At 40.4% G+C, this 15637-nt stretch overlaps 1 protein-coding gene across 1 annotated transcript; it reads left to right on the top strand.

Moving 5' to 3' along the window:
- Positions 1 to 42: 42 nt before the first annotated feature.
- On the top strand, positions 43 to 12785 carry L3HYPDH (trans-L-3-hydroxyproline dehydratase). Its single transcript, XM_006185711.3, has 5 exons — positions 43 to 636; positions 4176 to 4345; positions 6736 to 6858; positions 6949 to 7086; positions 11192 to 12785. Exons 1-5 carry the CDS (start codon positions 129 to 131, stop codon positions 11315 to 11317), a joined length of 1065 nt encoding a protein of 354 aa, XP_006185773.2. The 5' UTR covers positions 43 to 128; the 3' UTR covers positions 11318 to 12785.
- Positions 12786 to 15637: the final 2852 nt, after the last annotated feature.

Below are 15637 nucleotides of genomic sequence, written 5' to 3'. Positions count from 1 at the left end.
AGCCCCGGGCTTCCGGGTCTCGGCTCCGAGGCCCCGCCCCCTAAGACAGCCCGGGACCTGCCCCTCTGGTGCGCCCGAGCCTTGAGGCGCGCGCGACGTCAGGGTGGTTGAGTTCTCGGACGCAGACAATGGAGAACATGCTGGCGGTGCCCCGACTGCCTCCGCACGACCCGGGGACGCCGGCACTGTTGGTGGTGGACATGCACACGGGCGGCGAGCCCCTGCGCATCGTGGTGGCGGGGTGTCCGGAGGTAGCCGGCCCCACGCTGCTGGCCAAGCGGCGCTACATGCGCCAGCACCTTGACCACGTGCGGCAACGACTCATGTTTGAGCCTCGAGGGCACCGGGACATGTACGGGGCCGTGCTGGTCCCCAGCGAGCTGCCGGACGCGCACCTGGGCGTCCTGTTCCTGCACAACGAGGGCTACAGCTCCATGTGCGGCCACGCGGTGCTGGCGCTGGGCCGCTTCGCGCTCGACTTCGGGCTGGTGCCGGCGCCTCTGCCCGACGCCTACGAAGCCCTCGTCAACATCCACTGCCCGTGCGGGCTGGTGGCCGCCTTCGTGGAGTGCGAGGGAGGCCGCAGCCGCGGCCCAGTACGCTTCCACAGCGTCCCGGCCTTTGCGCTGGCCACAGGTAATCGGCAGGACCCTTCCAGCCCTGCAGCCCGGGACCCAACTAATTACACTGCTCTCTGGGCTGGAACCCAAGCAACGCAACTAACCTGTCCCACAAGCTTTTGCAGTCAATAAGAAGGTAATTCTAAACAACTGCAAATTTGTGTTAGCATCTTAGCCTTGCGGATTTGTGCGGTGCGTGCAGGTTTGATGATCCTGCAGATCTGTCTGCCTTTGGCTTGGGAAGAGCTTTGAGGAATATAGAATTCCGTATTTCCCTTACTCAGCGCCTCATTCCCCACTCATCAGACATTCCTAGAGATTTCACAGTTGGATAAAGCAGGTTCTGCTAGGGTCAAGGAAAGTGCAAAGAACAGCCAATGTACCGGGGTTCCCGGCTGGCTCAGAATACACTTGTTAGACATATTATTACAAGTTAGTAAACAAGTTACTAGAACTCGTCTGTTAAAAATGTCTTCCCCACTTCTTGGGGGAAGAATTAAGTGAAAATAAACTAAGCAATTTATATACAAATCGAGAAGATACGGATGTTGCTGCTCCTATTCTTTAAGAACAAGGACAGTGCCTTAGTCCAAATCCTAACAACCTCTTAAAGCTGTGGAACCTTAGTCAAATAACAACTTCTCTGTGCCTTTTATGTCTTCATTTGTTATCTCATTGAGTTTTTTGTGAGGATTTAATGAGAGTATGCAAGGTACTTAGGAAGTTTTAAAAAATTTTTACTGGAAACAGACTGCAGAATATATAAGGTTGCTAGTTAGAATTCTTTAGGAGTGCAGAGCCTTTAAAAGGTTTTGGTGGGTTCTCTAGTACAGGGTCTGTATGTTATGTAAAATAGAGTGTCTATAACTATAATCCTTACAAAGAGGGATATTCTTACAAATTCTATCAGTGAATGCTAAATTCTGTTGGTGAGGATGCTTTAGTAGTCTGACTGGAAGTGAGCTGGGAGCTAATTTAGTTACCCCAGGAATAGGATTATCACCCCTTTTCAATGAAGTCTTCAAACCATGCAAATTATTCTATTAATTTGATCTTGATCCTCCTGGTGGATTTGGGTTCCAGATTAGCCTGATTATGAATGTTATGAATGATGCAGTAATAGCTCAGGTGTTTGAGAGTCTCAGACCAACCTCAGGCAGCTGAAACACACAAGTTGATAAAGAATGCCACTGGGAAAACTGATGCCAGTTTCCCAGGAAGAATAGTGTCACATCTGGTTTGGGAGGGCACTTGAAGGAGCAGGAATTTATGTTTAGGATTGCATCTAAAAAAACCTGTTAACTAGCTTAGCTACCTGATTTCTCCCTAGGCCACCCCAGCAGCAGATCAAACACTCTAGATTGTGTGGGAAATGACCGCTGGCAGCAAGATTACCAACTACTTACATCCTAGTTTGGGGTTGGTTAGGGCAGGGGCAGCCAACCCCACAAGCACAGTAGTTCCTGAAAGCATCACAGTGTGACCATACAGTAATCAGTGGGCATTGATGGTCACTTTGAGTCATTAAGAAGACAAAATCTTCAAATTTTCTACTTTGAATATTACATAAAAGGCAGACTGGTTGTTCAGGATCACAGCTCTGCCCCTCCCTGCTCAGTGACCTTGTAGAAGGGACTCATGCCTCAGTGGCATCTATAAAATGAGGATGACAACAGTCCCCACCTTAGGACTGTGGAGTTCACCTCCACTCCACCCAGCTAAAATGAAAGCTCTCTTTAGTTTTGTTCACTGTATTTAAGTGCTGGAGCAGTAGGCAGTCAATATTTGTTGAATGAGTAAATAAATGAAATTAAGAGAATAATACACTGATTAGCAGATGTAAGTACCTGGTCCTCTTAAGAGCCCTATTTCCTAGGGAAGTTAAACTTTTGGCTTTAATAGTAACATTTATTGCATTCCTAATCTGTGCCAAGCATTCCCTACACATTATCACATGGAATTCTCAAAACAACCCTTTTAAGAGTGAAACAGTAATTCCATTTTACACATGAGGACTCCAAAGCCACACTTGGCTTAGCTTTCCACATTCCAGTGGTCCCTCGTTTCCATCTACTTCCTCAGCCTTCTTTCCTTAAGCTGCTTTTCATGTTGTATCAACACCAAGATAAAGACATTTTTGATTCATCCTTGCTGTTATGTTCCACAGGCATGTTTTACTCTGTTGATGATAAACTTGCTCTGTTTTGACCCATCGTGTGTTAGGAGGGTTCTGTGGGCCACCCGGTAACTGAGAGCATATTGATATCTTTGTGTGACTGTGCAAACTCAGAGATACAAGAACTATTTTTCACAGCTTAATTTCTGAATTTGAGACCTTTCTCTGCCCTATTGATTGAGTTGGCCTCATCCTTCCCCTTTCCTGATACACGTGTGAGCAAAGATTTCTTCAGAGTGCCAGAGTCTTGGTCCTCAGCTTGCACAGTTAACCAGCAAAGCAGCATCTGCTCCTGTCCATCTGGTGTGTGCCCCATCCCCTGCCTCCCCCATGTTGCCAGCTCTGTCACACCCCACAGCCTCCTCATCATGCTGTGGGAAAGTCAACACAGTCCTCTGCACTCGAGACCTTCAGCCTCCTTTCTCATCCAGAGGAAATTCCTCAGTTGACTGGGAGACATATTCTCCCTTTAGGACACTCCTTTGCCAACAAATGTCTTTCCCCTGATATCTTAGGTTTCCAGAAAGCAAAAGCAGGCTTGCTTTCTCCCCGCTGTCTGCCTCTTCCAGAGGCAGGGATCCCCAAGCACCCTTGAGTTGGGGAGGAGGAAGAGAAGAAAATACGAGAAGGGGTGAAGCAGTTTTAATGTCCCAAAATATCACCCAGCCCCGTTCCTTTGGAAATACAAATTCAGGATTTCAAACAACTGCACTTCAGGTGAAACTTTGGGTATGTTGGAGACTTAAAATACTCAAATAAAAAGCCTAATGCAAAATGATACTGTAAAGGCCAGAGATTCTACAGTGGTTTTATTCTGAGTATTTGTCTGCAGCAGGCTTTCATGAGATGAAAATATCCAAATAAATAAGTATATAAAACTTATATAGAGAAATCTCCTTTTTTCATTTTGTTTTGATGTTACAGCTGAAGAACACTAATTTGTGAACAGGATCCAAAGTCCTCACTGTTTTAAACCAGTCCCAGCAGTATGAGAGGGGACCGACCTTTTCCCTCAGTTTTCACACGTTCATGTCCCAAAGTTTTCCCTCTCTTGGCCTCTAGGATGTTTTCTAGAAAAGACCCTCAGAATAATTAACAAAATATGTATGTATGATTTAGGAAAAACATGGCATTCAGATATTCTAAAACTTATGGAAACTTCAAGTTAAAAATAGAAAGAGGCACTTAGCAAAGATATGTTACTGCTTACCTGATGCATGCTTATTTTGAAAATGGATTTTTCCTTACTTCGTTTTTATGATAGGAAAAAATACCCCCACCCCATCCCCTATCTCCCAGATACACACATATTAAAAATTCTGTGAATTTTATTGCTAAAATACTAAAAACAAACTTATTTTCAAACACATCTTTTTTAGATCTCCTGGTGGATGTTCCTGGTCATGGAAAGGTGATGGTGGATGTTGCATACGGTGGCGCATTTTATGCATTTGTTAGTGCTGAAAAGTTAGGGCTTGATATTGGTTCTGCAAAGACAAGAGACCTTGTGGATGCAGCAAGTGCAGTGACAGAGGCAGTGAAAGCCCAGGTCAGTACAAACGCTGCTGTCATAACAGACGCCATCCTCTGCGCCTGGAGGGAATATAAATGACACATATACAGAAAACTAAATGCGTATTCAAACTAGTAGTAGTACTAAGAATACGGTACGGGTTATGATCTTAGGCTCTGAAGCAGCGTTATCTGGGAGTTGTAGCATTGCCACTTGTAACTTTCGTAACCTTGAACAAGCTACATAACCTCCTGTGCCTCAGTTTTCCTGTCTGTAAATGGAAATTAGGAAACACCTGCTTCTCAGGGTGTTGTAAGAATAAGTCAATATATGTAAAGGACTTAGAAGAGTGCCTAGCCATAGTAATAAATGATAACTATTATTAACTTGAATAATACATATGTACTGCTATAATCTGTGGTTATTTAAATATACAGAAAATATATAGCATTCCACTAATTCAAAATGCTTTGCTATATGTGGTCACTCTGCAAAACCTGAAAATAATGAATGTAAAATGTAGCTTACAAAATAGATTTCATTAAATCAGATCAGACTTTTTCTTATTTCACAGAGAATATTAATTCCTAGTTAGTGAATTTTTTCTGTATCGCTAAGAAGTTACTTAAATAACTACTCAAGTAACTCTAGTTTGGCTTGGGAAAATTATTGTGATAAAATCAGTGTAGATAGGTCTAGAATATTCTTTCATTTCTAGCATAGGTCTGCCGTTTTACCTAGTGGAGACCTATAAATAAAACTCATACAGTATTTGAATATTTTAGCATATGAGAATTTAATTATCATTCTAAGTAAAAAAATAACAGGAAAGAGAATCTAATGCACTTATACTAATAATTATTTATGGGTCTATTTAACACATCTGACACTTTAGTTTAGCATAATTTATAACTTAAATAACAAAATTAAAATGTATACTATATCCCAGTTCTAAATTATTATTTTTTTCCAGGACTGTTAATACCAATATGGAGAATTATTTTATCATAGTAATTTCTGAAACTCTGAATTTACATCAATTTTCTGTTCCAGACAGCTAACTGTTTGAGTTAACAATTTGACACAAAATAATTTAAACTTATTTTTAATAAAATCAAGAGATTTTGAACTTCTCTTTAAACTCGAACTTCTCACCAAGGTGGCAAGGGGTGGGCTTTGAGGGAGAAAAATGAGAAGTTCTGTTAGCGTTGAAGCAGTTAGTCCGACTACTTTGGGAATTGCTGACCATTCATATGGCTGATGAAGATTTAGGCAAAGGCCATTTGGGGGCGGGAAGGTGCATTTAGTAAGTATAATGTAAATTCATCTTTATTCCTTCATTCCTTTAACAAACACTTACCTAGAACTTATCGTATGTCAGACACTGTGCTAGATGCCAGAGACCCAGAGGAAGAACAAATCCCACCACCTTCCGGGAGCTCAGTCTAGTGGAGAAGCCTCCCTGTGCACAGTGCGATGTGGTGCTGGTGTTGTTGTGGAGGTGGGAGGTGGGGCATAGGTAGGGGCTTTAAGAGGACAGAGAACAAAGATCCAATATGCCGGTCTCTTTTGCTCTTTGGATTTTAAGACTCCAGATCTATTCAGCTGCTTCAGGTAATGTGGTGGTGGAATGCACTATCTGTGGGGGTACACGTGGAAGTAGGATTATATTATACTGGGTTAGGCTAGCAGACGTTACAGAAATCCGAGAGAAGTTAACCAACCAGACCTCCGGAGAAGAGCAGGAAGCAGTGTGCGCTTGGGGCTGACCAGGCTTTACCTCAGGCGTGACTTAGGCTCCCTGCCCATGCCTGCTTCTCTGTGTGTACCTGCTGCTTTTTATGTTACTGACTTCATCCTTTACAATAAATCTTTCTCCCCATCCAGTTGTTTTTCTTACCTAATAGCTTCTGCATCCTTATGATGTTTGCTTGCTCATGGCCTCTGACAGTCCTTGGCATCTGTCAGTGGTATTAATTTCAGTTCTAGACACTCATTGCTCAATTTTTCAGCCTTATCCCCTTCAAATTCCTGAGTGAGAATAGGATTGCCTTAGCTCTTCCTGTTTGAGCAGGCTGTGGATTGACCATCCTGAGGTCAATGCTGGAGTCAGTGCTTCAGAGAGTGTGTGTGTTTAGGGGGGTGTGTGTGTGTATAAACTAGGACTGTTTAGAGAAGGCTCTGTGCAAGACAGCTTCCTTAGAAAGGACTCTAAGTGTAAGAATCATAACTTCCAATAAAATTATCTTTATTCATCTAGACAAAGATATAATTTCTAGTGTTTAGTGCCAGTGACCAAAAAGATATGTTTTAAATGATAAAGAGGGAAAAATTATATCTAAGAGTGCCCTTTATACATTATTTAAAAGATAAATTTGAATCAAAATATTTACTTTACATGTGGTTGATAATTATTTTATTTACAGTTTAAAATTAATCATCCTGACAGTGAAGACCTTGCCTTTCTATACGGAACTATATTAACAGATGGAAAAGATGCTTATAGTGAGGAACCAACCACCAACATCTGTGTGTTTGCAGATGAGCAGGTATTACAACTGGAATTTTTGTGCACAAAAGCCAGGTGCTGTGGAACTAGAACACTGTGAACACTCTTACCTTCATTTCTTCGGAAACAGGTTGACAGAAGTCCTACCGGCTCGGGAGTGACGGCCCGAGTTGCCTTACAGTATCACAAAGGGCTTCTAGAACTGACCCAGACCAGAGCCTTCAGAAGCAGTGCAACCGGCTCAGTATTCACGGGAAAGGCTGTGAGGGTGAGTGGCCCCCTTTGCTTCTCCTTTGTACATGTGTTACTTTTGAGACGGCAGAGACCTAAGTTGGGCGTTAGATAAGTTTCTTCACTTAGCTCTTAGAAGAAAATTTTAAGACAGGCCTGTAAAAACTTCTGTTCAGCTAGGGTATTTGTTCTCAAAGTGTGGAAAGGACCTTGGGGTTCCTATCCATGAGTCCGCAAGGTCAAAGCTGTATTCATAATAATACTGAGACGTTACTTGCTTTTCACCTCCATTCTTGCACTAATGGAAAGTGGAGTTCCCCAGGGGCTATGTGACATGTGATATCCCAACCGATTGACTGCAGAAGCAGATTTGAGAATCTAGCTACCTTTTTGAAGCCAGACATTAAGGAGGTTTGTAAAAATACAAGACAATGCCGTATTTCTCATCAAATTCTTTTGTTTTGACAGATGTAGTTATTTTCACAAAAATTTGTTTATGTAAACATGTAATGGCTTTATTATTTTTAAATGAATTAATGGACAAATATCTTTAATTCCCAATATAGCAAAATATTAATTGATATAACCCAAATAAACAAAAACTCTTTGAGGTCCTGAAATATTTGTTTTTTAATTGAAGTATAGTTGATTTACAATATTGTATTAGTTTCAGGTGTATAGCATAGTGATTCAGGATTTTTGCAGATTATATATTCCATTATAGATTATTACAAGATGTTGGGTATAATTCCCTGTACTATACAGCATATCCTTGTTGCTTATCTGTTTCATGTATAGTAGTTTGTATCTGTTAATTCCATACCCTAATTTGTCCCTACCCCCATCCCCTTTGGTAACCACAACTTTGTTTTCTATATCTGTGAGTCTGTTTCTGTTTTGCATATACATTTATTTGTATTGTTTTTTAAATTACACAAATAAGTGATATCACATAGTATTTGTGTTTCTCTGTCTGACTTATTTCACTAGGTATAATATTCTCTAGCTCTGTCCACATTGCGGCAAATGGTATTATTTCATTCCTTTTTATGGCTGAGTAGTATTCTATTGTATATATATACCACAGCTTCTTTATTCAGTCATCTGTCAGTGGACATTTAGTTTCCTTCCATGTCTTGGCTATTGTACCACTGCTTGTTGAAGAGACTGTCTTTTCTGTATTGTATATTCTTGCTGCCTTTGTCGTAGGTTAATTGACTATAGGTGTGTGAGTTTATTTCTGGGCTTTCTATTGTGTTACATTGATCTATGTGTCTGTTTTTGTGACAATACTATGCTGTTTTGCTTACTGTAGCTTTGTAGTGTGATCTGAAGTCTGGGAGGGTTATACCTCCAGCTTTGTTCTTTTTTTCTCAGGATTGCTTTGGCAATTCAGGGTCTTTTGTAGTTCCATATAAATTTTAGGATTATTTGTTCTAGCTCTGTGAAAAATGACCTGGGTATTTTGATAGGGGTTGCATTAAATCTGTACTTTGCTTTGGGTAGTATGGACATTTTAATAATATGGATTCCTCCAATCTAAGAGCATGGAATATCTTCTCATTCCTTTGAGTCATATTCAGTCTCCTTCATCAATGTTTTATAGTTTTCAGCATATAAGTCTTCTGCTTCCTTGCTTAAGTTTATTCGTAGGTATTTTTTGATGCAATTTTAAACAGGATTGGTTTTTACTTTATCCTTCTGATATTTCATTATTACTGTATAGAAACACGACAGATTTCTGTACATTAATCTTGTATCCTGCAACCTTCCTGGATTAATTTATTCTAATAGTTTTAGGGTTGAGATTTTGGGGTTCTCTATACAGAGTATCATTTCATCTGCAAATAGTGACAGTTTTACCTTTTCCTTTCCAATTTGGATACTATTTATTTCTTTTTCTTACCTGATTGCTAAGACTAGGACTTCCAATACTGTGTTAAGTAGCAGTGGCGTGAGTGGGTACTGTTGTCTAGTTTCTGAATTTAGCAGGAAGGCTCTCAGCTTTTCACCACTGAGTATTATACTGGCTGTGGGTTTGTTGTAAATGGCCCTTATTAGGTTGAAATATGTTCCCACTATACCCACTTTGATGAGAGTTTTTAATCATGAATGGATATTGAATTTTGTGAAATGCTCAATACATCTATTGAGATGATCATGTGGTTTTTATCTTTCATTAATGTGGTGTATCATGTTGATTGATTTGCAACTTGATCATTGTGTATGATCGTTTTTATGTAGTGTTGGATTTAGTTTGCTAATATTTTGTTGAGGATTTTTGCATCTATATTCATCAAAGATATTGGCCTGTAATTTTCTTTCTTTCTTTCTTTCTTTCTTTCTTTTTTTTTTTTTTTTTTGTAGTGTCTTTGTCTGGTTTTGGTATCAGGGTAATGGTGGATGAGGTCCTCAAATCTTAGGGTATAAAAGCATCCTGAGACCAAAATGTTTGAGAACCATTAAATTAGCTTTTGGATTTTTTTTTTGTTCTGTAGGAATGTTCCATTTTATAAAATAGGATGTGAGAGCCCTAAAAATTTGTGGAAAGTAGAATTTTTGTAATGGAATCAAATTTTAAATAGGCTAATGGAGCTAATTAATGAATTTACTCATAGTAGTAAGTGAAATCTACTACAAGATGATTCATTTCCATTTAGTAAATGAATCTACTCACAAAGAGTTTTTTTTTAATATAGCAAAGATTTATCCTAATAAAGACTTTTATATCCTAAAATAGCTGTTTTTAAAGTTTGGTTTTTCTGAATATTGAATTTTCTTTAAGTTAGGGATTCCTATATAATACAGTGATCTTATGGGATACCAAACCATTTATGTTATATGCAAGGATTTGGAAAACATTGTCTTCAGGTCTGAGATTCAAGATAAAATAATAATCAACAACATTTCTTGGGTGCTTCACTATGTGTCAGTTTCCAAGCTCAGCACTGTTTATATACCATCTCATTTAATTCTCATAAGAATCCTATGAGGTCAGTACTGTTATCATCCTTTTTTAACAAATAATAAAATGGAGAATTAAAGTTTAGTTAATTTGCCAAAGGTCAACAGTGAGTAACAGAGCCAGGTGGGTGGGTCTCTCTGAGCATACCCTACCTACACTGCTAAGCACCATATTTTATCATCCTTAGTTTTCAGTGAGGCTCTATATTGTAGCAGCTTTATAAAAATATAATGAAATTACTGTACCCTAATCTAACATTGACATTTTACCTTGAGATTGTTATTCTCATTTAAAAAGAAAAGAAAAGAAAGATACACTGTAGTTAAGATTTGAAGTTTATTTCCTTTATAGTTACTAATTATATTTGCCAGAATAACTTCACATGCACCACACTCCTTCCCTTTCTGTCTGGGCTCTTCCAGGCGCTCTGAAGCTATCTTCTTTAGTGTCTTTCCTTGTCCTTCCATGTAAGGGTCCCCAACATTTTATCTTTAGCTTCCTCTCATCTCATCAGCAGTTTGACCCAGGGGGCAGTCCCACCCACTTGAGAGTGAACTCAGCTCTGAGCCACCCGCTGATGAAGACCCCCACGCCTCCCGCCCTGCCACGCTTACCCTGTGCCTCTCTCCTGAGTCCAGCACTGCCCACTAAACGCATCTCAAGATGACTGTCCCAGAGATATCTCAAACAGCATGTTAAAAAGCTCTTCCTTCCTTCCTAAATGTGTTCTTCCTGTCTTATTTTCCATCTTGGTTAATGGTGGTGCCAGTTTCACTTCCAGGCTAGAAACTGTGGTCATATTTAATACATCACTATCCTCACCTCCCACAGACATCAGTCCCCAAATCTATCAGTTCTCCCTCCAAAATGTCTCTGTATTTTGTTCTCTATTCTCACTAAAAACTACCATCGTGTCACTAGACTCAACTGATGAATTAAGATTACCTCTTACCAGGTTTCTGGGTTGCTCATCTCCTCTCCAGATTTTTCCCCCACTTCACAGCTAAACTCATCCAAAACACAAATCCAGTCACATCACTCTCCTTAAAAACCTCACATTGCCTATACAGTTAACTCTTGGGTTTTCTTTAAAATGATAAATTGAGAATACAACTTTTAGGCTAGTTACAGTATGAGGGCAGTATTTTGATATTCTCCTTTCATCTTCTCTTTTCAGGAAGCAAAATGTGGTGAATTTAAAGCTGTTATAGTGGAAGTATCTGGAGAAGCCCATTACACGGGGACAGCGAGTTTCACAGTAGAAGATGATGACCCATTGAAGGATGGGTTTCTTCTTAAGTGACTTCTAGGCCTTTCATGTTAAAGAAATTATCATAAGTAATTTTTCTCTGATTTATGTGGAAAACTATATCCAAACTGTACATGTAAGTCAACTTCCTTTCTTTCTAAAATAGTACAACATGGCTAGATAGAAAGTTGTTATTCCTCATATCTGCACATGTATCTTGGGATAAATATCACTTATAGAATACAAAAATCCCCAAAGTGCAGAATACTTTTCTAATTATGAACACATCAGGTAAAATTAAAATCTTAGTTCTTGTTACTTTAAAAATATTACTCCATGGTAATTACTGTAGTATTTTGTTTTAAATGCTCTTTGAATAACAGTTTGAATTACAGCCCTCACAACCATGGGTCTTACAGGCGTATTGTTTTAGTCTTCTGTTTTTTTGACTAAAATAATGCCCTCTCTCTAAGCAGGATGCAAGGGACATGGATTATTATTAAGTCCTCAGCACTTAGCATCCATCACCTGGGAAGGCCTGGGGTGGGCAGCTGCTTTGGGTAGAAGTTGTTACAGCTGCTGCCTGGATGCCCTCAGCACTGCCAAGCCCTGCTCCTGCAGCCAGGTAACTGAAGTCTTATCAGCTCATGAGAGATGACCAAGGATCTGGCTTTTAATATATTTCAGGGCTCTTATAAGAGGGGTTGTTTGTTGCATTACTGAAATACAGCTACACACTAGGAGTCAATCAGTGAATCACTACAGCAAGGCGAGTCTCATCTGTACCAACTGCATCTCTACCAGGTAGATTTAAAACATGAGAGAGGTGTTAACTATTGGCATTCTTGCTAGTTAATTGTCTGTGAGCCTGTTAAAATTTGAGCATTATCAGTCATTATAAAATGAAGTATTAAAAATTAGTCAATATGTGATTCAATAATTAGGAGACTCTTTTTTTGAGGGAAGTAATAGTATCTCTTTTCCTGAGCCTACAGACACTGAATTAATTAATGTCAACTGGCTGTGTCATCCAGCAAGTCCCTATAGACCCAGTTATTAGGTCTCTGATTGAACTTCCTGACCAAATTGAAGCCTATAAAGGTAATGTTCTTGATTTCTCTATTAATTGCACAAAAGCTAATGTTTTCCACTATCTATTAAATTCTGTGGTAAAGAAATCACTTACCTCCAAAAAAGTAACGCTGTCCTTACAGTGACCAAGAAATTTTCTACAGAATAGGGAGATTTGCTGTATTTTTTTATTTTTAATAGAAACAGAGTGACTGTTTTCTCTCCAAATTTCACAAGTCACATTAAGTGAAAAAAAAAAAAAGACACATGCATTGTTTAAAAGTCACATTTTATAGCGTTTTGTCGTGCGCAGGCACACATCCCCTGCTCTAACGAAGCACACTATGAAGTTTGTACTGTTATCCCGTGGCTGCCAAGGGTGGGGACTGTTGTGTCACTGACCTTCTTTAGAATTGTCAGCACATGGCAGTAATAAAAATATAGACTGACATTTAGTTTTCTTATTGTTTTAAATTTCACTACAGACAGTGCATCCCTGATCACCTGTGCCTGGGCAGACCCCTCGCTCTGCCCCACCCATGCTATGGCACTGTTTTTAATCTCACTCATAAAAATGAGAGAAATGCAAGTCACACGTGTTAAAACTCTTGTCAGGTAATATTTGTGGCTGTAAATCTAGGGCTTGTGACTCCAAGTCTAGTATCTTCCTGCTAACACTTCCTCTACTTCTAAGATCGGACAGCCAGAACTTGTTCTGGGATATAGTACTTAAACAAAAACGGTCTATTTCTTGAGCACTGAGAAATAGATACTGCCCCAATCTTCCTAAATTCTAGTCCAGATCAGAGCCAAACCCTTGCAACACTATGAATACCTTCTGTACCTCACTGTGTCTCCTGTGGAGTCAAAGCCACAAGGGAATTAACTCCTGCTACTCTCACCTCCATGCGTCTCATCAGTCACAAAGCCCTGTTTGTTCTCCTAAATACTGCTCACATCTATCCCTTCCCATCCTTGCAAAGGCTCTTGCCTCATCACTTAACCTCTCTCAAGCAGCCTGCTTCCCCTCCCTGGTTCCTTCCTCTAAGGAATTATCAAGTATCATAAATAAAATGAAACACCCTTGGTCTGCCTTCCCTCTTCAGCCTGCCATCTCTCACCCCTATTTCCTTCCCTTCGTAGTCAATTCAAGCTCCTAGATTCCTCACTGTCTGCTCATTGGGTACATTTTCTCATCTTCCATTTGCTATTCAATTACTGCAGTCTGGCTTTGATCTTGTTACTCACTGGAAACTGTTTGATCAAACAACCAGATTTACTGGTCACTCAAGGAATCCATGATGGCCACTGCTGCTTGCTTCTTGCAGGCAAGTGTGGTACATTTTAGAGCAGGAACCTCTACTCCCTTAGTGCAGAGCTCGGACACAGAGCAGCTCAGAGATTCTCCAGGCCATAGATTAGTTCCCAGTCCCCATTAGTACCCACTCTCAGCTGCAGCCATGTGGGCCCAGGTCCATCTCCTCTTCACCATGAACTTGTAATGCTTTTTGCTCTAAGACTCTGTAAGAGTTGGGGCACCCTCCTCTTCAACCTTCATATTCCATAAATTCCATACCATCCCTCCTTAGGACAGCGCTTCTCATACTTCAGCGTAGGTGTGAATTACCCGGGGATCTTAGGATGCAGGCTCTCATTTATCAGGCCTGGGGTGGAGCGTTTCTGACAAGCTCCCAGCTGATGCTGCTGCTGCTGGTAGGAGGACCGCAGTTGTAACCGATCCATTTGAATTACCGTTTCGGGCCCAGGCATTCTAGGTGAGTCTCCCCTACCAGGCAGCTTCTCCTTTTAGTTCTGAGATACACAGGAAGCCTTTTAGCTCTCTATCTGGAGGTAAAGAATAGAGCTGATCTCATTATTATAGCAAGTTTTCTGAGAAGGGGCTGAGAAAATTACCTTACCTTCTTTTCTGAAAAACAAAACAAAACCCAAAACAAAAGATAGCTGATTTCTCAGTTGGCCAAATATGCCTTGTTAAATATATAACTTAACCTGCCTTGCTTTTTTCCCGTTATCTGCTGCTTAATTTTTTCTGCTCCCTAGCTTTCCAATCAGACTCTCTCCTCCAGGACCTGGGATCCTGAGGGAAATGACATAAGGTCTGAAAAATGGTTAAAGCACACCTATTCCAATAAAGCTCCAAAGAGATCACCTTCAATTTGTTTCTGCTGTCTCTGCCTGCAGAGCTGCCCTGACTTCTCTTGTTCTTGGGGCTGGTTATTAAACTATCCTTTCGGACTTCCCCTATCCTTCCAGTAAATTCCTCTTTTGCTTAAATGAGACGGTGAGCTCGCTGTTTGTATTGCTTATATCCACCAACCCTAATCCATATACTACCTCCTTAAAATCTCTTCTCCTTCCTCACTGTAAATGCCTTAGTTCAGACTCCTTCATTTCTCCCCGGCATTTCATTACAATGCCTTTTCTTAACTGGTCTCCCAGTTGCCAGATACTCTTCTTACAGTCATATTTTTAAACAACGTTTATGACATTGTAATATATTTGTGTTTGCCTAAAACTGCAGGTTCTTTGGTCTGGGATCTTTATCTTTGTTGTTTCTGAAAACCTAGCATAGAGATTTGCTAAATTAATCTGTTATATACTTTTGTCTTAATTCAGTTGTTATCAGCTGAGGTTTACCCCCCCACCCACCTCTATCCTGGGACATTTGGCAATGTCTGAAGACATTTTTAGTTGTTACTACTAGCGTCTTGTGCATAGAGGCTAGGGATACTGCTAAACATCCGGCAATGCATCAGGTAGTCTTCACAACAAAGAATTATCTGGTTCAAAGTGCCAATAATACTGAGACTGAGAAACCCAGTCTCAGTTTACCACTTAAATGAACTTCTATTTATACTGTAAGTTTCCAGCAGGGTATTTTTCCTCACTGAACTAAGCACCCGAAACACTAATATCATTGATTCTAAGACCTGAGGGTATACTAGCCATTTTTTAGATCATGTTTCTCAAGTGTGCATTGGAATCACTTGCAGGGCATGTGGCTGGGCCTCACCCCCGGAGTTTCAGATTCAGTAGATTTGGGGTGGGACCTGGGAATCTGCATTTCTAACAAGTTCCCAGGTCATGCTGATGCTGCTGGTCTGGGGTTCACACTTTGCAAACACTGCTTTAGAGAACTTGAGTGTTTATCACCCCCCTCACCCTCCACTTCCCACCCCCAATTAGAGGCCATGCCCCAAAACTTGAGATGCAGCCTGGGCAGGCAAGCCCTTCCCATTCCTGCATCTCTCTGCCAGAAATCTGGAGCAGCATCTGTGGTGA

This window comes from Camelus ferus, chromosome 6 (assembly GCF_009834535.1).
Source record: "Camelus ferus isolate YT-003-E chromosome 6, BCGSAC_Cfer_1.0, whole genome shotgun sequence".
Lineage (NCBI taxonomy): Eukaryota > Metazoa > Chordata > Mammalia > Artiodactyla > Camelidae > Camelus > Camelus ferus.
This window is presented reverse-complemented; position numbering and strand designations above follow the sequence as displayed.